General features: G+C 44.4%; 1 protein-coding gene across 2 annotated transcripts in view; it reads left to right on the forward strand.

Annotated features, from left to right (window-relative positions):
• Nucleotides 1-4,649: 4,649 nt before the first annotated feature.
• Majin (membrane anchored junction protein) overlaps nucleotides 4,650-24,506 on the forward strand; it is a 36,340-nt gene continuing 16,483 nt past the window's right edge. The window contains exons 1-2 of one of the 2 annotated variants that reach the window (XM_039087881.2): nucleotides 4,650-5,085; nucleotides 15,793-15,909. In XM_039087881.2, the coding sequence (XP_038943809.1) occupies nucleotides 15,809-15,909 (101 nt within the window). In that variant the 5' untranslated portion in view covers nucleotides 4,650-5,085; nucleotides 15,793-15,808. The remainder of the gene's footprint in view (nucleotides 5,086-15,792; nucleotides 15,910-24,506) is intronic. The other variant, NM_001024291.1, reaches the window with a different exon arrangement.

The raw sequence follows: 24,506 nt of genomic DNA on the forward strand, positions 1-24,506 counted from the left end.
GGGGTAACAAACACAAATCAGTAATGGTAACTACCTAACAGAGACAGCCAGGCCTCAGCCTGGTCACACGTCAGCACGAGGGACCAGGGAAAGTCACTGGGAAAGGTTCTTGGCTGTGTCTCACTCAACAGAACAAAGATCAGGGAAGACTCAAGACCAACAAGCATTTAACACTACAAACGAGCCAAGCTTAGCCTCTGTCGCTGTTGAGTCTTTTTATTCTCTATCCAAACATCATGTGTCCTCCACCCGTCTGGCCTCAGCATGTGTCTTGCCTCAGACATGAGTCTGCCTCAACTGACATCACTCTGCAAACAGCCCTATTTCTCAAAAGCAACAAGAAGCTGCAACACATTAGTAAAAGGTTTTTGGTGTGTTTCTCTCTATAGAACCCCAACAAATGTATCTCAACTACACAATGTAAGGAAGACCAATAGATGGGTGCCATTAACAAAGAGTCCTTCATCACATGTCCTTTCACATGCTTACTTTAACAGAACATCCTTTCACCTGTGTCTACTTCAGCCAAACGTTCCTTCACTAGTCTGCCTTCGCCTTTCTCCTATGTCCACTTCAAGAAAACACTCCTTCATGTGTTTGCCCAAGCAAGACACCATCCGACAGAACTGACTTTCCCAAGAACCCCTGAGTTTCCACTTCACCTGGCTCTTTGCTATTTTAGTAGAAAGTATATGCTAAGGAATAGTGTCTCTATGTCTGCAGCTCTTACAGAAATGCTGATCATGCAGTTAAGAGCACTTCCAGAGGTCCTGAGTTCAATTCCCAGCAACCACATGGTGGCTCACAACCACCTGTAATGGGATCTGATGGCCTCTTCTGGTGTGTCTGAAGACAGTTACAGTATGTATTCATTCACAAAATAGATAGATAGATAGATAGATAGATAGATAGATAGATAGATAGATAGATAGAAAAATAGATAGATGCTGATCATGCTGCAGTCTTCACTCCTCAGCTGGTGAGAAGCTTCAGACAGACTGGGATATGGGCTCTTTTCCTGCCCCCAGTTCTCCTTGGCTTGCTAATCTGCTTCAAGAAACCTCATGTTGGAGTACAGAGGCCAGAAACAAGAGGTGAACACTTGCATGCTCTGTTTCTTTCAAGTGCAGGGGAAATGTACAGTGTTAAAAGCTGAGTGAGCCAGGTGGAAAGCACACACTTTTTTTTTTTTTTTTTCGGAGCTGGGGACTGAACCCAGGGCCTTGTGCCTGCTAGGCAAGCGCTCTACCGCTGAGCTAAATCCCCAACCCCAAAAGCACACACCTTTAATCCCAGCACTCAGGAGGCAGAGGCAAGAGGATGTCTATGTGTTTGGGGCTGCACAGAGAAACGCTGTCTTAAGAAAAAAAAAAAGCCAAGTGAGTTGTCATAGTAGGACCTCAGAAGCTCCATCGTGTTCTGCATTTTTTTTTGTTGTTATTGTTTTGTTTTGTTTTTAATTTTACTTTCTAATGTTTATTGGTTGGGGGCATACACACTCAGTTCTCCTTCTAACATGTGGGTTCTAGGACTTGAACTCGGGTCGTCAGGTGTGAAAGCATGTGCTTTTACTCTTGGAGCCATCTCAACTCCCATGTTCTTCTTTTCTCTGGAAGTGTTCACTGCGTGAGGCGTCACTGAGCTGTCTCTCCTTCTGTGGCTGTGCTATTTTCATCTATGCCTGATAAACTTCGAAAAAATGAGCTTCACAAGGTGTAAATCAACTCCTGACACATGACAATTGCTCAATAAATGTTAGGGCTTCTCCCTAACATATGCCAGATTATAGGCACATACCATCCCTCCTGAATTTTCGAGGAGCCTTGTAGCTCCAGTTCCAACACCCTCTTCTGTCCTCCAAGGGCACTGCACTCAAGTATATACACACGACTATTTAGAAAGGATCAGAATTTAAACTTGGCATAGTGACTAACATGTTTTGGGAAACTGGGGTTGGGGGTGGGAGTGGAGTGCTCAGAAGTTCAAGTCCGGCCTAAGCTATATAAGGAGACCCTTTCTCTTTCTCACATACACCCACACACACACATACATACACTCACCCACACACTCACCATACACACATGCGTACACACACACACACTTTAAAAAGAAAAAAAGGAAAGAAAAGAAGGAAGGGAGGGAGGAATATGAGCACAGTGACTCGCGTCAGCTGTGGTACTTGGGAGGTGGAGGCAACAGCCTGAGCTACAGAGCAAGGTCTTGTCTCAAAACAAACAAGGATGAATACTTAAAAGAAAGGCAGGCAGAAGGAAGGAAGAGGAAGAAAAGGAGAAAGGAGGGTTGGGAGAGAGAAACACTGGGGTCTTGCTGTCATGAGGGAGCCATCAGCAGTCAGAACCATGGACAGATCCGAGGCTACCTTCTGGAACCCTTGACAGAGAACCCAGAGGCTCACCTCACACTCAGACCTTCCTTTGATGAGGCTTGTGGTCCTCTGGGGATCGTTCCCATTTGGCAGCCAGGAGAATTCCCCAGGGAGTGTCTATCCGGTCTATGTGCAGATTCTCCTTCCCGTGCAAAAGGGTCTACAGTCCCTAAACCAGTGAATGCTGAACTCTCCCTAGGGGAGCTTGTCCTGGACCTCACAGACCCAATGACTGTCCCCTTTTCTTCCTGTCATAGGCTTGTGTTTATCTGGCATGAAAGGACATGATAGGAACCCCAAACTACTTAGAAACTCAGTCATGACCAGACCCCTGAATCTCACTCCTGAGTCCTATGCTCCCTGGGCATGTCTGAGCCTTTGCAAGGAGCACCAGTCTAAAGGGCCTTCTGGTGTGTGTGTGTGTGTGTGTGTGTGTGTGTGTGTTTGGTCGTGGAAGGGGGAGGTGGGCAGTGGATTTCCTGGCCAGTTGCTCACTTTTTTAGGAATTTCACATTCTTTCTGTGATTTTACTTTTTCTCCTCTCCTATGCAGCCACTACCTGCAAGAACTACCTCTACTCCTTAACTACACACAAAGGCAGCGAGGACCCGGATAGAACCTCAGAGCTGCAGGAGACCACTTTCAACCGTCCTCTGGTACCCCATGCCCTCTCTAAGCCATATACCTCACACCTGGGTGACCAGCAGGATTCTCCCACTTACAGTGTCCCAGATACTGCAACACAGAGAGGTAGTGACTACCCTACACCCAGGGCTGCGTTTCTGACCCAGGCAGCTTTGCTCCCAGAGGCCCTGCCAGACTCTAGTCTTGCCTGCTGGCTTTCCTGAGAGGAGGGCTGTTGCCTAGCAAGTAATTGGGCCTGGGAATCCCAGAGGGGGATGGGGAGGGACTGAGGAGGAGCCCTAGGTGTGGTAGGAAGGGAAGCTATTAAGTGGCTCCTCCCTCAGCTCTGGGGACCCAGGAACTATATAGGCAGCAGGGTTCTTAAAGGAGACAGACATGAGCTATTCTGACCCTGTCTTGAGAGGATCCCAACTCTTCAGAGTATTGCTCCGAGAGCCCTATTAGGACAATGGAATCTCTGACCTAACATTCTGCCTCTCCCCCCTACAAGCCCACCCCTTTCCAAGAACAGGATTTGTCCTGGGAGACCCTGTGAACAAAGGATCAGGGTATGGCTAGGCTTAGGCTTAAAGGAGATGGGGTAGCAGACTGGCCCTGAGCTCAGGTCTACCTGTCTCTGCCTCCCTCAGCTTGGATTAGTGGTGGGCCTCCATGACCAGCCTTCTGTTTCTTTGAGGCAGCGTCTCATGTATTACAAACTCCTGTGTACCCAAGGATGACCTTGAATCTCTGGCTCTCTGCTCCTGAATGCAGGATTACAGGAGGGCTCCAGAACACATTCATATATGCGCTGCTGGAGCCCTGTACACGGTAGGCAAGCACTTAACTAACTGGGCTACATCCCCAGGTCATGAGGTCCTCTTTAGAGGAGAGAAGTCCACCCTGAGATGCAGTTTTCTGAGCCAGTAGGTGCTTCATGGCTCTGAATGTGAAGACAAGGTATGTAGAGGGGGTGGTGGTGGTAAGGAGCAGTCCTTACTGAGAGAACAGCAGGTTATGCAGAGAAATGCAGAGCTTGGACATTTAAGGCCACAGGTCATCTCCCACAGACACAGGCCCATCATCACCAATCCAGAATACTCTGCTGTGTACACAAGGATGCCAAATTACCTAATGACTCACCACACAAAACCTGACCAACAGGAAGTAGAATAGCACACAGACCCATGACCGATCGAGCACCTTGCCTTCATAAGTCCTTCCATTTCCTGGTTGTATTTAAATCGGAATATCAAAGATCTGCCTTAGGGTTTGGGAATGATGATTAAAGGAGAGCATGTACCCACAGTGCCATGTATGAATAGTGCCTGGCACACAGCAGAGAACTCAGAGTAGCACGTACCTCACCGGACTGTGCCCAGCCTGGAGCGGGTGGGGAAGAAAGCAATGCACGGATAAATCTCAGTGTAAAACGCTTCTGGACACCTCGCCCATTTTGGCCTTGAGTGTGGTCCAGTCAGAACTAAGAAGGGTGGACTGCGTCCTGGCTCATTGGAAAGGAGCTTGCAGCATAAGTCTGATGACCTTAGTTCAACGCCCAGAACCTACATGGTGGAAGAATGCTCCCTGTAACACACACACACACACACACACACACACACACACACACACACACGCACACACACACGCACAAACACACACGAACACGAACGCACAAGCGTGCTCACACACACATAAATGAGAAAGATTTTTAAAGAAACAAAGACACCAGCCAAGGGATAGGTCATGAGGCTGCGCGTGAAGCCCAGAAGTTATGAGTTCTTGCGCAGGCTTCAGTTTTGTGAAACCCCGCCCTGCCTCAAATCTGCGCGTGCGCAGAGGATTTGGCGGGAAGGTCCAAGGCTTCACTTGTGCAGATCAGTTTAGAGGCCGAGTTCAGATCGACGAGAGCCTTAGTCCCTGGCCCCCAGTCTTTTGACTTTGGTGTGCTCTCTGAGAAAAGATTTCTAAGCAGGAACTCAAGACTGGCTACTTTTCTGAGGTGCTAGAGGAACCCTAGTCAGTGTGCGAGCGGCAAAGCGTGGCCTCCAGAACCTGGGCGCTTCGAGGCTGAGGTAACCTCCCCGCTGTCTGGTGTCCCTGTGAGATTGACTTTGAGAGTGTTTTCCGCCTTTGAGGGCAGATTCTGGGCCCGGCCCCACTACCCCACTTGTAGAGATCCCTTATCTCTGAAGTTACCTTCTCAGGCCTGGCTTGGGGATTGTCTAGCACATCCGTTTGATATCAGGCCTTGAACTGTAGGCTGGGCACTGGTACAGATTGGAGGCTTGGAGAGTGTGGAGAGCTGGGGTGGCAGTGAGGGAGAGAGAGTGGCGGCCATGAGCACTGGCCAACCACCAAGTCTCAGTCAGCCTCCAGATGGTAACCAGCTCAGAGATGATGAGAGCTATGTTTTCTGGGCTGAGGAGTGTTCTTCAACCTTATCATGTCCAGGGCGGTGCGATGTTTGCCTATGACACCTCTCCAGCTTTCTCAGATCCCCCCACCCAGTGCTTCTGTACAGAAACTTCCAGTTAGTCAAAGAAAGTGTTTATTCTGGCTAATAACTACTCCCTAATATATGTTCAGACACACACACACACATACAGAGAGAGAGAGAGAGAGAGAGAGAGAGAGAGAGAGAGAGAGAGAGAGAGACTTTCCATTGAAATGTGACACAGGAATATCACATGGTTTTTTTCCCCCCATGTTTCGTTTTGCATTCTTTCTTGCTTGGTGGTTTTGTTCATTTCTTTCTTTTGTTTTGTTTTGTTTTTCTTTGCTTTGGAGACTCATAGAATCAGGGTCTCATGTAGCCCAGGCTGGCCTGAAACTCAGCTAAGGATGACCTTAAACTTCTCACCTGCCTCCACTCCCCTGAGTGGTAGGATCATAGGTATGAACTACTGACCTATTTTTTGGGGCTGGAGAGATGTCTCAGGGATTAGAAGCACAGGCTTCTCTCTTAGAGGAAGCAGGTTTGATTCCCAGCACCCATACTGTTATCAGTAACTTCATTTCCAGAGGATCTGATGTCCTCTTCTGGCCTCTGTGGGCACCAGGCTCAATGTGGTGTATAGACATATATAGAGGCAAAACACCGATACACACAAAATAATAATAATAATAATAATAATAATAATAATAATAGCAAAAACAATTATACTTAAAGAAAAAAATGCAAAGAAATTACTTTCCAAGACTCCCTGTTTTCCCCAGGAAGGGCATGTATATGTCTTCAGTTAATTAGGTATCTATCTGTTTGGCTTTTTTTTTTACATTTCTTTTTTCATGTGTGTGTGGTGTGTGCATGTATTCACATGTGTGTGACACCTGAAGTTGATGTTGGAATTGGCCTCCATTGCTCTTCCACCTTATCAATTGAGGTGATTTCTCTCAATCAAACCCAGAGCTTGTAAGTACAACTAGTCTTACTAGTCAGCTTGCTGTGGAGGTCACCATCTCTGCCTCCTGAGGCTGGGATTCCAGGCCACCAGGCATTACATGGGTGCTGGAGAGACTGGAGACCCTCTTGGTCCTCACTCTTGCATGGCAAACACTTTAATCTCTGAGCTATCTTGTCTGCTCTCTTTCCCTTTTTGAGACAAGGTCTGACTCTTGAGCCCAAACAGTCTTCAAACTTCTAACAGTTCTCCTGCTTCATCCTCCGAGGGTTAGGATTTCAGGTGTGAGCCATGATGCGTAGCCCCAGGAGCCATCTTTGACCCTTTCCTGTACCTGGTCCCCAGATGATGAGTGGACATCTGTCAGGGCAGTCTACACTGCAGCTCTGCTTTTATCTCTAAAGGCCATGCAACTGTTAACTTCTGTCCAGAACCACAGGAGTCTGTGTAACGTGGTCCTGTTCATCTTCTCCTGTTTCAAGTTGTCTTCATTACTGTTCTGTTGTTGTGAAGAGACATCATGACTAAGGCAACTCTTATAAAAGAAAGTATTTAATTGGGGTTGGCGTACAATTTCAGAGGGTTAGTCCATTATCACAGTGGCAAGCAGGCATGATGCTGGAGACAGCTGAGAGCTACATCCTGATCCACAGGCAACAGGCTGAGAGACACACAGGGTCTGACACCTCAGAGTCCGTCCCTATCAACACACTTCCTTCAAGGCCACACCTACTTCAATAAACTCACACCTCCTAGTCCTCCTCCTCCTTCTCAAATGGTTTGCCAACTGGGGACCAAATATTCAAACACTTAGCCTCTAGGGACTATTCTCATTCAGACCACCACACAGGCTGTTTCCTACATCACAACCAGTAAACTGGACAGCTGCAGTCCTAGAAGGTGAAAGGCTCAGGCAAGAGAATCAGGAGTTTAAGATTATCCTTAAAGCGCCTGCCTAGCAGGCACAAAGCCCTGGGTTCGGTCCTCAGATCCGAAAAAAAAGAAAAAAAAAAAAAGATTATCCTTAGATACAGTTAAATGCCTGCCTGGGCTACATGAGAACCTGTGTCAAAACAGCAAAGCAAAGCAAACAAACAAAATACCACCAACCATCTAGTGTGTGTGTGTGTGTGTGTGTGTGTGTGTATGTGTGTGTGTGTGTGTGTGTGTGTGTGTGTGTTATTTATATACATGTTAACATGAGGATGTGTACAGATGTGCATGCATGAAAAGGCCAGAGGCTTTTATGATGTCCTTCGACGCTTTCTTTCTGATTTTGGGTAGGCTCTGTGATCCATAAGCAACCTCATAAGGAAGGCTTTGTCCCTTCTCTGCGCTTCCTCCCCAGATGATGTCATCCCCTCTAACAGCTCCAGCTTCACTGAAACACTGCTGACTCCATTTTGCATTTCCGTCCTAATCTCCGTCCGTCCCTTGCACAGTAGGACACTGCTTCCTCAGTGTAACCATTCTGTGTGTAAGTCCCGTCAGACCTCACAGAAACAGAGCTATAGGTTCTGTCCCTCACAGCTCTTTCTCCAGAGTCGGTGAGCACTATTGCTTACCCAATTTCCAGAAGCCGCCCTTGATTCCTGTATCCTTCCTTTTCATTAGCGTAACGTGTCTCAAGTCTGGTTATCACACAGACGCTCCAGGTCCACATTAGCAGCAACTCTGACCTGGAATAACAGCAGCTTCCTGAGCCTCTCAGCTCCTGCGCTTGACTCTCACAATCCTTTTCCTCTTAGCAGCCACATATGAAAATTCCTAAAGCAGTGATGGCACCATGGGTAAAGGTACCTGCTGCCAAGCCTGATGCTGAGTTCCATCTAGGGGTCCCGCTTGGCAGAACTGACCTCTGACCTCCTGGGTTTGCTGTGGCATATTTGTACCTACAAACAAAATAGAAAATTCTGAGATTAAAGATTAATTCTGAGTGTGCTAGTACACTCAGCTGCTGGCCTGGTCTTAGCCTTTCTGTTGGCCTAATCAGATGGCCTTGGGGTAGACCTGTCAGTTTAGTGTGAGTAGTAGGGATAGAACTGGGGGCCACATGCGTGCTGAGCATGAACTCTACCACTGAGCCTCACCAAAATGCCTGTCTTCATAGACTTAGGGAGTACAGTTTTATACCCCAATATCTCACCAAAAACTGAATTAAAGCTAATTATTTAAAATATTATTAAAAATATTATTAAAAATTATTTTAAAATATTTCAAATTTCTTGAGTAAATTTTCTTCCCTTATATAAAGATGAGGTTTTTGTGGGTTTGTTGTTGTTGTTTGTTTGTTTTGTTTTATTTTCTTTTCTTTTTTAAGAAGGGGTTTTGCTGTGTAACCCAGGCTGCCCTTGAATTTGCAGCCATCCTCCTACCTCAGCTCCCTCTACACCAGCTTCATTTTTCTTATTAATTTCTTCAGAGAGTTCCATTGTTTTGTGCCAAGAACAAAGCTGTGTGTTCTGGGAGCTTTCTTTCACACTTCATGTCCCTTCTGTCTGCCTTTAGAGGTCCTTGAGGTAGGTGTCTCAGAGACACAGGCTATATAGCTCAACGTTGTAAAAGATACTTTCTTTTTCTTGCTTTCCCTTTGCCCTTCCAAAACTGTCACTTTGCTTCTCTTTCTTCCACAAACTTCTAGTTTACTGCTTTAAGCAGTAGACCCAGTTGGTCTAACCAAAAAAATAAAAAGCCCCATTACCTGCAGTTTTACATGGAAATGATCCCTTGGACAGGTAGAATTTTGAGAGTGAAGTCAGTGTGATATGAATGCTAGTAGGTTGGTCATCATGTTGCAGGCTACAAATGGTGGGTGGAAGAAGCCAGTAGAAACAAATGATCCATCCATACACATTGGGAGAGTCACATCAGCAGCTTGGTTTGGTTAGGAGAGGCTGAGCCCCTTGGAAAGGAGCTCATATATGACCCTCCCCGGTTTTAGCACTAGATGTTTAAAATGAGGACTTGACTGCTCCAAGGTATGGTTGAGGGGAAGGTTTTTTGTTTTTTTGTGAATAAGGGAGATACAGCCAGAAGCATCTGGAAGAGCAGTGATGAGAGAAGAGGGGAGAGAACAAGACAGAGGACCAAAAGGCCGAGAAGAACAGAGAGAATCAAGAAAGCACATGGCTGAAATGGCAGGGTTATATAGGAATGAGACGCTGAGGAAAGCTAGGGAAGCTTAGGGTAGGGACCTTGTGAGAAGAGCTGGGGGAGCCAGCTCCTCGGTATGTTAATAGACACCACCGCTATTTGCCACCTGTTTCTTTTGGACCTGACACTGGGTTGGATAATGAGATGAGAAAATACTGTTTTCTAGAGTGGGAATGCAGTCCTGGACCTATTCAGCAGAGGTAACTTCCATAATTTCCATTGGCTTCCTATGGTTTAAGGGGAAATGGAAGATTTACTTAGATGAATGAGTAATTTAAGAGTTTGACTTCTGATTTATTGAGTCGTTTACTAAGACATTTTAATTTCATTTTCAGAGTATCTTTACAGCGATTGTTTACCCTTCCCTGCTAAACAAAACCAAATCTGGCATCGCTCTAAAGGCAGTTGTTTTTTTTTTTTTTTTTTTTTTTTTTTTTTGCAGCACAAAGGCTGGTGTTAAAGGTTATGTTTTACTAGAAAGGGTCGGAGGAAAATAGGTAAAAGAACAGAATGATCTCAAGAAGCATGAAAATACCCAAGATGCTGGAGTAGACCCTCAGTCTCTTCCTGTTCATATTTTAACACATTTTTTCTTGAGACAGGGTCTTACTATGGAGACAAGGCTGGCCTGGAATTCACAGATTCACCTATCTCTGCCTCTGGAGAGCTGGGATTCAAGGTGTGAGCCACCACACCTACACTTAACACTGTTTGTTCTCTGTGTAGCCCTGGCTATCCCGACACTCACTATGGATACCAGGCTGAGTCTTCCTGGTCATCTTCCTTCCTTGAGAAGAAAGACATGTCCAGCTCTCAGAGAGAAATGTGGCATAACTCTTCATACCCCAAGTCACAATTTTCATAACAACTGATCTGAAAAGTTGATATTTTGGTTTAATATATTTGAACCAGGATGAGTTTGCCTGGAATTACCTGGGTTAAGGAGTGCCTGGGGATATAGTTTAGTAAAATGACTAAACTATGATAGGCTGGAGTGAAAACTTTATGGACCAAAGGAATCATACTATTTTTGTTTGTTTGGATTGTCTTTGTTCTTTGAGACCAAGTTTCTCTGTGTAGTCCTGGCTGTCCTGGAACTCACTCTGTAGGCTGACCTTGAACTCCTGAGTGCTAGGATCAAAGGCATGCGCCACCACCTCTCAGCTAGGAAGCATACTCTTTTTTTTAAATTAATTAATTAGTTAATTATATGAGTACACTGTAGCTGTCTTCAGACACACCAGAAGAGGGCATCAGATCTCATTACAGATGGTTGTGAGCCACCATGTGGTTTCTGGGATTTGAACTCAGGACCTCTGGAAGAGCAGTCAGTGCTCTTAACCACTGAGCCATATCTCAGCCCAGGAAGCATACTCTTAACAATCAATTCATGGGTTGGGGATTTAGCTCAGTGGTAGAGCGCTTGCCTAGCAAGCGCAAGGCCCTGGGTTCAGTCCCCAGCTCCGAAAAAAAGAAAAGAAAAAAAAAAAAACAATCAATTCATGTAGCACTCTGACTGAGAGTAGCATTTCCTCCTTTGGTGAGGTTGCTTCCCCCCAATGTCCCCTAAAATTAAACAGTTTAACCTGTAAGTGCCCTGTCTGCAAAAATCTAGTGGAAAGAAACAGGCTTTGAGATTCTGAATCGACTTCAGCTATAGTAGGAAGACCTCTTGAGACTACCAAGGACTTTGGAAAGAGGAGAACGTGGTCCTGAGACATGGGTGATGGGTTTGTAGAATCAACAGGATCCCCTATATCGCTCCCACACTCATTTGTGGTCTCAGCAGCTTGCCACGTTAGGTTCACTGTGTCCATGTGTTTTGAATAAATGTAGACAATATTTTCCAATGTGGTAGGGATATTTAGTGACTGGTGACTGTGCTTCCCTACTGTCACCTTCCACGGCAACCCATTACCACGCTCATTAGCATTCGGTCCCCCATAGGTTCTGTGTACTGACCCAGATGTTTCTTTATGTGAAACAAATTACTCAAACCTTGAAAAATCTTTCTTAGATGTCTTTTAAATTTAATGCTTGGGAAGCTCAAGGGAGGCTCAGGTCAGATGGTGTGTCTGGGTTAAAGCTAAACAGTTTTGCTCTCTTAAATTCGCTTTTCTTGCAAAGCAGTAAGAGGAAAACTTTTCAATAAAGGGTTGGAGGGGGTGGCTCAGTGGGTAAGACTATTTGCTCTGCAATCATGAGGATATGAGTTCAAATCCTCAGCATCCATATAAAGGAGCCAGGCATAGCCATGCTTGCCCATAACCCCAGCATTGAGGGGGTGGGGGGTGGGGACAGAAGGGTCCCTGGAGCTCAATGGTCAGCCAGCCTAGCCAAAACAGGACACTTCTGGTTCAGTGAGAAACCTCATCTAGAGGCAGAAAGGCAGAAATCGGTAGAGGAAAATTCCCAGTTTCCTGCTTTGGCTTCCCCATTGCACACACAGGAGACGCACCTGCACACTCACATGTGTGCACCATACACACATGCACACAAAAGGCCATCCTTCATTGCTGATGCCTATATAGTATTTTGGGGTTTATGAGGCAGCCATTTATAACATCTCCTTTAGTCCTGCAGTTTCAGGAGAAGGTAGAATCACTGCTGTATGTGTAGACACTAAGAAATGAAAAGGCTAAGTAACTTCAGGACTAGGACTTCATATAAATGGACCACTAGCAGAAGTGGAACTCAGACCCGGTGTTTTAGCACATGCTTTAGTCCCAGCACTTGTGAGGCTAAGGCAGGAGGATTTTGAATTCCAGGCCAGCGTGGGCTACATAGTGAGACCCTGTTTAGGAAAAGAAAATAACAACTCAAGGTATGATCTCCTAAACTCTTAGGTATGTTGCACAACTAACTTCCTGAACTTTTCTGGATTTGTTTTCTTATATCCAGATTTTTAGAGTCTGACCTTTATTTTATAAGGTCCCATCAAGTTAATAGTTCCTGGCACCTAATGTCACCATGACTACAGTAGTCTGTAGCTGGTCTTGGCTGCTTGTGGGTTCTTCTTTTTCTCATCCTTTATCCCCGCACCCCAATTTTACCTCTCCTGTCATGAAATAGGAGAGAAAGAAGGATAGAGGGGAGAGAGAGAGATCCATGAATCTAATCTCCTTCCTTTTGTTTCTTCTTTGAGCATGACTACGAACAAACCACAACCAACACCCCTGAATGACCACCAGCCACCAACCCTACCTATTGAGGCTTTAGTATTTATTTACTCTCTGAAAAGTTCCCAGAGGGGCTGGGGATTTAGCTCAGTGGTAGAGCGCTTACCTAGGAAGCGCAAGGCCCTGGGTTCGGTCCCCAGCTCCGAAAAAAAGAACCAAAAAAAAAAAAAAAAAAAAAAAAAAAAGTTCCCAGAATTCCAAACGTCACACAACTGCAGAAACTATCTGGAGCTGACAAAACCACACCTCTTATGGAGCACCAGGCAATCCATCGCTGCTTTGGTCAGTCTGAAGCAGCCCCACATCCCACATCTGGGATTAAAACGAAAGCACGTTCTTATAATATTTTTTTTAAAGAAAGCAAAATTCTAGAATTGTCACTAGAGTGGCCAAAGTTGGGAAATAACCATATAAAATTTGTAAGCTACCATGTGGTTGTTTTGGATTATGCTGTCTAATCTTTATTTTCTTTTTTTTTTTTTTCTTTTTTTCGGAGCTGGGGACCGAACCCAGGGCCTTGCGCTTGCTAGGCAAGCGCTCTACCACTGAGCTAAATCCCCAACCCCTAATCTTTATTTTCAAACGAAGTAGTATGTGGTGTTTGTATCTGAAGCAGGCCCAGCAATGAATAGGAATAGACCTCAGCTAGAAGACAGTTGTTTTCCTTTTCTCAGCCAGCCAGCCATGAAGTTTACACTTTGGACTTTCTTTCTTTCTCTCTTTCTTTCCTTCTTTCTTTCTTTTTAAGATTTATTTTTTATATATGAGTACACTATAGCTGTCTTCAGACACACCAGAAGAGGGCATGGGATCCCATTACAGATGGTTGTAAGCCATCATGTGGTTGCTGGGATTTGAACTCAGGACCTCTGGAAGAGCGGTCAGTGCTCTTAACCACTCCAGCCCTGGACTTTCATTTTTAGCAAATGTCCTTCATTTATTTTTCTTAGGCCTTAGGCTATAAGGAGAGGACTAGATCTGCAGCGCTCTGAATAACTTGAGTTTCTGAGGCAAACCTAACCCTTACCAGGAGGGTTCCCTGCCTACTTAGAAAAATCATCTGGAACCAACCCTGATCCACTTCACTTGGACTCCTGCCATACCCTGAGCAAGGGAAAATTACCATTTTTTCCCTCAGGATGTGCGCAGCATTTCCTCTCTGGTAGCTTTGCACTTGGCAAAAATCACTTTTCTTTTTTGACTGAAATCCTAGTCTAAATAGTCCCTGCCTCTAAGCAGCCAAGGCCAGACACTGGGGTATCTCCTTACTTAATGGCCCAAGCTTGAACTTAGGAAATTCAGTTTCTTTGGCACTTAGCTTTTATAATGCTGCCGTACAAGATTTTCCTCTGCTAAACAGAAATGGAGTAAGATAATATAGAGGGGAAAAAACAGTGAAATTAGTACGGAATGTGACAGTGCACGCATGAAATCCCAGAACTCTGGGAGACTGAGGCAGGAAGATTGTTGAGAACGAGAGACAAGTCTGGGCCACATTAGCCACATTAATGAGCTCAAGGCTTTGTAGGGATGCACATGGAAAGCCTGTAGTGTGATTTTGTACTTATAATCTTGATTTCTTCCTCTCTGTAACGCAAAGAAAGTAGGCTAACAAAGTAGTTGATAGACACACACTCCAATAGTGCTTCAGGGGTTGGGGATTTAGCTCAGTGGTAGAGCACTTGACTAGCAAGAACAAGGCCCTGGGTTCGGTCCTCAGCTCCTATAAAAAAAACAAATAGTGCTTCAGTCTCCTGGTCTGAGTTTATGCTGCAGGTTGCATAAGCTGTGACAAGTGAGATAATACATATTCAAAACGCAGAACCCCTGCAGCAAAAGTGATTGTTAGCTGGCCACACCCTGTAGCCCCGGCTTGTTTCAGTAAATATTATTTGGGGGTTTCTACCCCACCTTAGATTGTTTAATTCCTAAATAAAACACATAAAATCTTTATAATACGCTTTAAACCACTGGATCTGGGCAGACATTGACCCTCTGTGCTATTTTGTCTATTTCCCTGTCAATAACTCCAGGCATTACTTGCCATGTTTGACCTGGGACGCTCCTATGCCAGCAGGCTGGCTCTCATGGTCATGCCTTCAGGATCCACCTACCTCATGGCACCTTCTTTCTTCTTCTTCCTTTCTCCTCCTGTGGTCTCTGCCTTAGACACTGAGCCCAGGAACTGAAGCCCTGCCTATGTCTCTTCGTCCTGGCTACAGGTTGTAGGCCTCTTAATTCAACCAATAGTTATGAATTAAGGAGTTAGCTTTGCACAACAAAAGCTGGTGTTCGGGAGAATTCTGTCTTGAGGCAACTAGACTTTGGGAAACAGAATTTAGCCTTGCAGTACATAGCTATAGACCAAACCTCAACACTAGCTATTCAGAAGGCTGAGGCAGGAAGGTCACCTGAGCTCAGTAGCTCCAGACGAGACTGGGTAACTAACACACCAAGACCACACCTTTAAAACAAAACAAAACAACAACAACAAAACCTGTTATCTCAGCCCTTTGGACTTTGGTTGAGGTTCCCTCTTGCAGATGATTCTAGCTAGTGTCATGTCGACACTAACAAACAAGCAGACAAACAAGAAACTCCGTAACTAATCAGCATAGTCATAAAATAAAAAATTAAATCTCGAATGTTGTGTATGCCTTTAATCACAGCATTTGGGAGGCAGAGGCAGGTGGATCTCTATGAGTTTGAGGCCAACCTGGTCTGAAGAGTAAGTCCTAGGTCAGCCAGGGCTACACTAAGAAACCCCATCCCAAAAACAAAACAAAACAAAACCCAACAAACCTGAATGTTGGTTTTGTGCCCTGGTATAAACATGGTTCTACTACAGCATGCATCCTCACTGTACAGGTAAGAGAATGGTCCAGTAATAATTGCTGTGCTGAGGGAGCCTGGCTCATGGCCACTGATACTGTGTTGAACATTTTACCACTGAAGAGAAGCTGTGGACTAGATAGACTTCCTTCCCTAGAGTTAAGGAGCCATCTTTAGCTTTTTACTGATTACTATTTCTACTTTTTTTTTTTAGGCTACCATCAACAACGATGAGTTTAAAACCATTCACCTACCCATTTCCAGAGACGAGGTTCCTTCATGCAGGAACCAATGTGTATAAGTTCAAAATCAGATATGGCAACAGTATCAGGTAATTTGAAAGTTAGGAACAGAGCTTATGCAAGCTCAGGCACGTGTGTTCCCCCAGGTCATCCTCTCTCTGCCTCCCTCAGTCCAGAGAAGTGACTGCAATAGCACCTGATCAGGCTCTTTCCCAGGTACTTAGAGTTCATTGTATTTGTGGTTGTTATAATTTCCTAAATAGGGGCAATATACCTTTGAGAAGATATTTCTTAGAATTACTTTTGCTTGGATTTGTCTCAAAACATGCATGCATGCATGACATACATACATACATACATACATACATACATACATACATACATAAAATTGTAAATAGGGTTGGAGAAATTATTTGTAAGTTAAGAGTACTGATGTCTCTTCCAGATTCCAGTTCTGTTCCCTGAACCTATGTGATAGTTTCTCCTGTAACTTTACATCTAGTGGCTCTGATGGCCTTCTAGCCTAGCCTCCACATGCACCACATGTATGTAATACACAGACATCCATACAAGAACGCTCTATCTATCTATCTATCTATCTATCTATCTATCTATCTATCTATCTATCTATCACCTATGAAATAACAGGCTGGAGAGATGGCTCAGCAGTTAAGAGTGTATATTATGGGGATTGGGGATTTAGCTTAGTGGTAGAGCACTTGCCCAGCAAGCGCAAGGCCCTGGGTTTGGTCCCCAGCTCCGAAAAAAGGAAAAGAAAAAAAAAAGAGTGTATATTATTCTCCCAAAGGACCCAAATAAGGTAAGATTCTCAGAACCCAAGTCGGGTGGCTTATAACTGCCTATGACTATAGCTCCAGGGGATATGATACCTTGTGTCTCTGAGGGAACCCACACACATCCATACACCCATTCACATCCATACACATCCATACACACACATCCATACACACATACATCCCTACACACACACACACACACACACACACACACACACACGCCTGACGTAAGAGCTTGGAACTAATGAGCAGATACAGTGTGTCAGGTAAAAATTTTAGAAATTTAATTAAAAAAAAGAAGAACCCGGGCTGGCGAGATGGCTCACTGGCTAAGAGCACTGACTGCTCTTCCAGAGGTCCTGAGTTCAAATCCCAGCAACCACATGGTGGCTCACAACTATCTGTAATAGGATCCGGTGTCCTCTTCTGGTGTGTCTGAAGACAGCTACAGTGTACTTATATATAAGAAACAAATAAATCTTAAAAAAAAAAAAAGAACCCAGACATATGCCTGTAATCACAGCACTGAGGAGATGGAGGTGGGAGAGTCAGGTGTTCAAAGCCAGCCTGGGCTACATGAGCTTCTGTCTCAAAACAAGCAAGCAAGACAACAAACAAGAAGTCAGTGCTATAAATAAGCAAATTTTCTTTTGGATTTGGATTTAATTTTGGATTTGACATTGGTTTATTAAGTAAGACACCAAAGAAACAGACAACACAAAAAAATAATAAATTACAATTTATTTTTTAATTATTTAAAGAGGGTTTCGAGAGAGTCTCACTATGTAGCCCTGGTTGGCTTGGAACTCTCTATAGACCATGAATGGACAGAGAATCTTCTGCCTCCCCAGTGCTGGATTAAAGGTCTCTGCCTCCACTTCTGGCTATTTAACTTTTAAAAATCGTCAAAGGTCATTTTAGCAGTAGTGCTGGAGAAAGTATTTACAAATGATGTATCTTTGAGGCTTTTAATCTCCAGAATGTATAAAGAAGTGCCAAGGGGCTGGAGAGAAGGCTCAGGGGTTAATAGTACTGGCTGCTCTTGCAGAGGGTTGAGCTTCTGTTCCCAGCACCCACATCCTCCAGTGGCTCACAATCTAACTATAACTAACTATAACTATAACTCCAGTTCCCAGGGGTGCAGCACCGTGTAGCCTCCTAGGACACACACACACGCACACGCGCACACACACACACACGCGCTCACACACACACGCACACAACACACACACATACACGTGATATACAGAAATTCATACACTTACATTTCTACAAATCTCATCAATGCCCAGCTCAATAGAAGAGCTGGAGAGTATTGGAGGCTGGAGAGGTGGCTCAGTGGTTAAAAGGGCTTGGTGCACAATTATGAGAAGCAGAGTTCAGATTCTAGCACTCACAACTGAGCTGGGATTCACGTGAGTGCCCATAACTCCAGCTCTGAGGGATCTGACAAGCTTCTCTGGCCTTTGCATATACTCAGGCAGATGTGACCTCATATATGTGCGCCTACACTCATGCAAACTCAGACAAAAATAAAGTCTTCAAAAACTGAACAGCACTAGAATGTTGTATATGCTTGGGCATTGAGTCTTGAGAATATTTTGGTTTGGGGATGATATGAGAGAAAGTCCATTTCATGTGGATCTGTACTGGGGAAAGGTAGGAATATATTAATAACCCTCTCATGTCACTATAGATATTCTCTTGACACTATACAAATCTTGCCTGGCCTGAAGGTATAGCTCAGTAGTAAAGCACTTAGCTAGAATGTTCTGGGTTCAGTCCCTAGTACCATAAAACAGAAGCAAAAACTTGGAAAAGTCAGAGTTTGGGATTTTTACATGGTGGTTTAAGGTTAGTTGCATTGAAGATCTGAGATCATGATTACAGGTTTTGAACTCTACTACATTAGAATTCATTGGTTTATTTCCTTTGGTTGTTGAGGTGCTTTGTATAGCCCAAGCGTCCCTGTGCTGTAGCCTCCTGAATGCTGGATTGTAACTACCATCTGCAACTTTTGAGTTCCTGGATTTGAGGGTTTTCTGTTTTGTTTTTTTAGACAGGGTCTCATGGTGTAGCCCTGGCTGTCCTGAAACTCATGATGTAGACCAGGCTGGCATAGAACCCACAGAAATCTACCTGTCTGTGCCTCCTGAATACTGGGATTAGACATGTGCCAGTAAGCAGGACCTAGGTTGTGTTTTGATGAATGTTTTACTCAGCTTGACATTATAATATGAAGCATTCCATTAGTCATCTGGAAAGTTGATTCATTAACTTGTATAGGTTGTCTAAATAATGACAGAGTTCATTATATAATACCAAGTAATAGTTGTTGGGGCTGGAGAGATGGCTCATTGGTTGAGAGCTCCCACATGGCAGCTTACAACCGTCTGTAATTCCAGTTCCAGGGGACCTGATGCCCTCATACAGACATACAGCACCGGCAGAATACCAATGAACATAAATAAAATAAAAACAAACAAATTATTTTTTAAAGTAATACCTGTTAATATTGCTACCAATCTTATCTGGGGAGTACTTAAGTTATGAAAGCTGTGAAACCCACAGTGATGGATATAAGTTTCCAAATTTCAAATTTTTCTTTCAAAAACGCAAAACTTATTATTGACAACAAATATCGTCAGGTATTTTGTTTGGACATTCCCACCCTACTCATTTTTGAGAAAATACAAGTATTTTTCCATAGTGCTTCCTGTCTTACTGCGTATTGTGTTAGTTAGGGTTCTCTAGAGGGTCAGAACTTACAGAGTAAATTTTTACCCTGGTCATGGGTATATCTAACATGATATAACTATCCCTTGCCCAGCTGCAGATGCATTATGAATTTTAGAATAGGTGGCAATGTAAAAGAATGACAGGCATTCTTTTAGTATCTCAAACTTAAATATGATAACCACTGATAGTCTCTTTATTGATGTTTATTACATGATGAATAAATCAAGGAAAGAAAACACAAATATCTGTACAAACACTTTAACAAAATGTGGCAAACATTTATATCAAGTATAACCCTTGTTTCTGCAACTGGTCACATGGTCTTAGCTGATATGTATAGTTACTGTCTTTTACTACCCATTCTATATTTCCTCTACCCTCAGTAAGCACCTCAGTAGGTCTTGGTTCTGTTCTTAGAGGAGTGACCCAGACCTTCATTCCTGATGAGTCTAAGGCCTTTGTCATCCTGCCTGGACTAGACTGTTGTAGTTTCCCATTGACTTTAATCACAGGACATGCCAGCACCAAGACTCTCCGGCACTTCAGACATAACCTCTCTTACCTCCATTGTGTAGAGGCAATCCAGTCTCCCCTTGGTAATCTCGATCAATCACTGCACCTACCACGCTTATTTGTTTCTTAGCCTGATGGCTTAAGTGCCCAGGGGGAAGTCTGCACTTCCAGATTGAAGGAATGTTTGTTTTTCCTCCTGGCAAGAGTGCTCACCCATCTGGAACCAGAACTTCTAGGCCAGCAGATCTTAAGACTGCAGAAACACGAAGCAGAATTTTTCCGAGTGGGTCACTAAGGGTGGTAGTGAGTGTAACTATTCCCTTTTCCGCCCCTTAATTCCTGAACCTATGGATCCTGGCTATCTGAGAAATTATAGCATGTATTGGACACTGATTCAAAGCATAGCCTGCCTTCTGCAGAGCCCTGCTGCAGCTGTCCAGGCTGCTGCACCTGATTGTCACTGTCACTGTGTCTTCAAAGGGCAGCTCCATCTTTGTATCAGGCCAGCTGCTTCAGGATGTTGGGGAACATGGTGAGACCAGTGGTTTCCATGATCATGAGACCATTGTCACACTTCTCTGGATGTGAAATGAGTCCCTTGGTCAGAAGCAATACTGTGTGGAGTGATATAATGGTAGATAAGGCATTCTGTAAGTCCATGAATGATGGTTGTGGCAGAAGCACATGCAGGAAAGGCAACTCCATTACCAGAATAAGTATCTACTGCAGTAAGGACAAGACATTGTCCTTTACATGGAGGACGTGGTTCAGTGTTATCAACCTGCCCCTGGTTGCTGACTGGTCACCCTGGGGAATGGTGTCATATCTGAGGCTCAGTGTTGGTCTCTACTATTTGGCAGACCTGGTACTCAGGAGCAACTTTAAGCAGGTCAGCCTTGTGGAGTGGAAGTCATGTTATCAAGCCTATGTATAACCCCATCTTGGCCACTATGGATCTTTTGTTCATGAGACTATTGGGCAATGACAGGAATGCCTGGGGGAAAGGCTGACTGTCCACAGGACGGGTCTTCCTATCTACTCAGTTATCAAACTCTTCTGCTGACGTCACCTTTGGATCAGCATTTACATGGGACACAAGTATCCTCACGTCCTTTGCCCATTTAGAGAAATCTAGTCACATACTTCTTCCCCAGATTCATTTCTCACCACTTTTCCAGTCATGTTTTTTTCAAGTCCCTGACAATCCAGCCAATTCATAGACTACAGTCCACGAATCAGAGAACAATTGTACATGTGGTCATTTTTCCTTTCAAACAACATGTATGACCGTGTGCACTGCTTGAAGCTCTACCCATTCTAAAGACTTCCCTTTGCTAGTATCTTTCAGGGATGCCCACCAAGGGGTTGTAATAATGCTGCAGCTGTCCAGGGCTAGGCGGTGCCTGCATAGCATGCAGAACCATTGGTAAACCAAGCTCTAGTTTTTTTTTTCCTCAGCCAACCAATCACAGGACATATCTGTAGCCAGAAGCTTTTCTACCCAGCCATTTTGTTCCCATAAGCTTTGACTTCCCCTAAGTTTTGACTTGTTCCCCAACTAGCTTGTAACTTTATAATTCATTTATTCTCGTCTGTGGCTACCACATGGCTAGTTGCCTCTTCTCAGCTTCATTTGTCTGGCTTCTCTGAGTCCAGGGCAAAATCTTTCACTCTTGACTCTTTCCCAGAATTCCCATTTCTCTCTGCCAGATGTTCCACCTTCTAATCCTGCCTCAGCCAATTGGCCATCAGCTTTGTATTGACAGGGGAAGCTTCTGCACAGTGCACAAGAGAGTGTCTGTGCACATACCTCATAAGGTTCAGGCTTGAAAGCACTTGGCATGGTAATGGGGTGGAAACCAGAAGCATTTGGACAAATTCTTCATGTAACTTGTTTGTGCATCCAGGATCTGCTTGGGCCCAATCATGCCTTGATAATGGATTACTGCTGGACACATCCTATTTCATGACTTGGTGGATTAAATTAATACCCAGCCCACGATAAGCAGCTCAGGTCACATGGCAACATGGTGGCCCATTGTCAAATGGTCAGTTTTCATTAAGGGCCAATATCAGACCAAGAGCTGACTTTCAAAGGGAGAATGGTTGTCTGCAGATGATGTTAGAGCCTTGCTCCAAAATCCCAAAGGTATCTTGTGATTCACTATAGGAACCTTCCAAAGGCTTCAAACAGTGTCACTGACTCCTCAAGTACTATCAGGTCTGCTAGATCACATGGTCCAAGTGGTAAAGTAGACTTCATAGCAGCCTAGACCTGTTGAAGAGCCTTCTCCTTTTCCAGCCCCCACTGAAAGCTAGCAGCTTTCCAAGTCACTTGATATATGGACTGGAGTAACACCCAAGTGAGAAACATATTGTCTTCAGAATCCAAACAGGCCCCTCTAAACATGTCCCTCTGCCTCCTTGGTAGTAAGAAGATTCAGGTACAATAACCTATCCTTCACTTTAGAAGGAATATCTCTGCATGCCCCATACCACTGAACTCCTAAGAATTTCACTGAGATAGAAGCGCTTTGAATTTTGGATGGATTTATCTCCTGTCCTCTGATGCATATGTGTGTTACCAACAAGTCCAAAGTGGTTGCTACAACCTGATCACTTGGTTCAATCAGCATGATGCCAGCAACATAGCAGACCAATGTAATATGTTGTGAAAGATATAAACCATCAAGATCCTTTCTGAGTTATGACATAGGGCTGAAAAGCTAATAAAATTTTTGTGGTAAAACTGGAAAGGTATACTGCTGGCCTTGCCAACCAAACGCAAATTACTTCTGGTGGTCCTTACGCACAGGTACTGAGAATAAAGGCATTTGCTAGATCAATGCTGCATACGATGGAGGATCCTCCCGAGATACGATACTGCTTTTGAGTCACTATTTCCCCTGGTAGAAGCAACTCTAAAGGCATCCACTTAGTCTTTCCAACCATAATAGACCTCTCCATAGGTCAGGGAATCAACATGAAAATTCTGTCAACTTCTTAGGATACCTGTCCCAGTTATACATTCTGGAGCTGAGAAAAAAAAAAAAAACCACAGCATGAGTCGGGGAATCCTCTGAACTTACTGTGCGTGGGACTTCAGCCAAAACTGCACGAATCACATGGCCCTTATAAACATCTACTTTAACTGGAGGCCCAGATGTTTCTTAGGGTCCCCCAGAATCTGCATCAGTTCAGAACCAGTACATATTAGACCCTGGAATATCTGATTGTTCCAATCCTTCCTCCAATGTATAGCATTACCCTTTTAAAAGGCTGTGCGTCCCTCTGCGGAAGGACTGGAGAAAGGCGAACAGTAAGACTCATAGGATTTTATCAAGGTCCTTCATCACGGGAGCCTGGTTGTGCTTTCATTTAAGGGATGCTGGGTCTGCAAACTGGCTCAAGTCTAGAAATTGGTTCACAGGCTAAGATTTCCTTTTGCCAACAACCATTTGTTTGAGAATTTTTCCACTTATACAGATCAAACAAAAAATTCAGTAGGTTTCTTATCTATTTCATGCCTGGAAACACCGTGCTTGGTTAGCTAATACCAAAAGTCCATGAGTCATGCAACCATAAAAATCACTTTGGCTGTGCTGTGCTTACAGATTAAGGCATTCTGGACAGTGCTTTGTCTATGCTCCCCACTTAGCCATTCAGTACTGCCACTGGGCCCTGGTCACTCTGGGGCCCAAACAAATTCACTGCATTTAATTCAACCAACTAAGCAGCAGTGTCTCCAACCTGGAGGTCTGACACGGGAAAAGGGCAACCAGGAAGCTCTTTGATGTGCTGGTGCCCATCTTACAGGGTCAGTGAAGGGGATATCTTTCTGGCCTTCCCATCGTGGACTGTCGGGTTTTACGCAGCGTACTCACTTAGCATTGTAGTTTCCCTGTGCCATAAATCCCTTCATCAACACTAAGCCAAGGGTATGAGGCGTCTCCAGCTCCTTTTCAGTAGGCCATCATTTGAGAAACATTCCAGCCAACTATTCAAGCAAACATTTTGACATTTGTACAAGCTTACATATTAAAACTAGACTCTGCAGTCAGTGAGCCTATATCAGTACATTCAGCCTGATTTTTTTTTTTTTTTTTTTGAGCTGGGAACCGAACCCAGGGCCTTGCGCTTGCTAGGCAAGCGTTCTACCACTGAGCCAAATCCCCAACCCCCGAGCCTGATTTGTTTATGTTCCTCACACCATTATCCCACACCCTTGAACTCCATCCCCACAGGTGCTCCCCAGGCTTCTGCTTGGACGAATTAGCAAATTCATTAAGCTCCTCAGTAGAGCAGTCCTCATGGGCTGCACGTTCTTTTGTTTGTTTGTTTGTTTGTCTATTACTTTTTCCCAGAAGGACAGGATTTTCTGTGTAGCTTTGGCTGTCCTGGAACTTACTCTCTAGATTAGGCTGACCTCAAATTCACAGAGATCCCCCTGCCCCTGCCTCTCTTGTGCTGGGATTAAAGGCTTGTACCACCATGTCCAGCTATAAACGTTCTACCACCCCTGTAGGAGCCTGCACAGCCTTGAGCCTGCTTGTATGTCTTGAGGCAACTATCGGTGGGTCCTGAGGGTAATTAGTAATACCTGACATTTCCTTCAGGGAAAGTCACTGCTGATAGAG

This window comes from Rattus norvegicus, chromosome 1 (assembly GCF_036323735.1).
Source record: "Rattus norvegicus strain BN/NHsdMcwi chromosome 1, GRCr8, whole genome shotgun sequence".
NCBI classification, from domain to species: domain Eukaryota; kingdom Metazoa; phylum Chordata; class Mammalia; order Rodentia; family Muridae; genus Rattus; species Rattus norvegicus.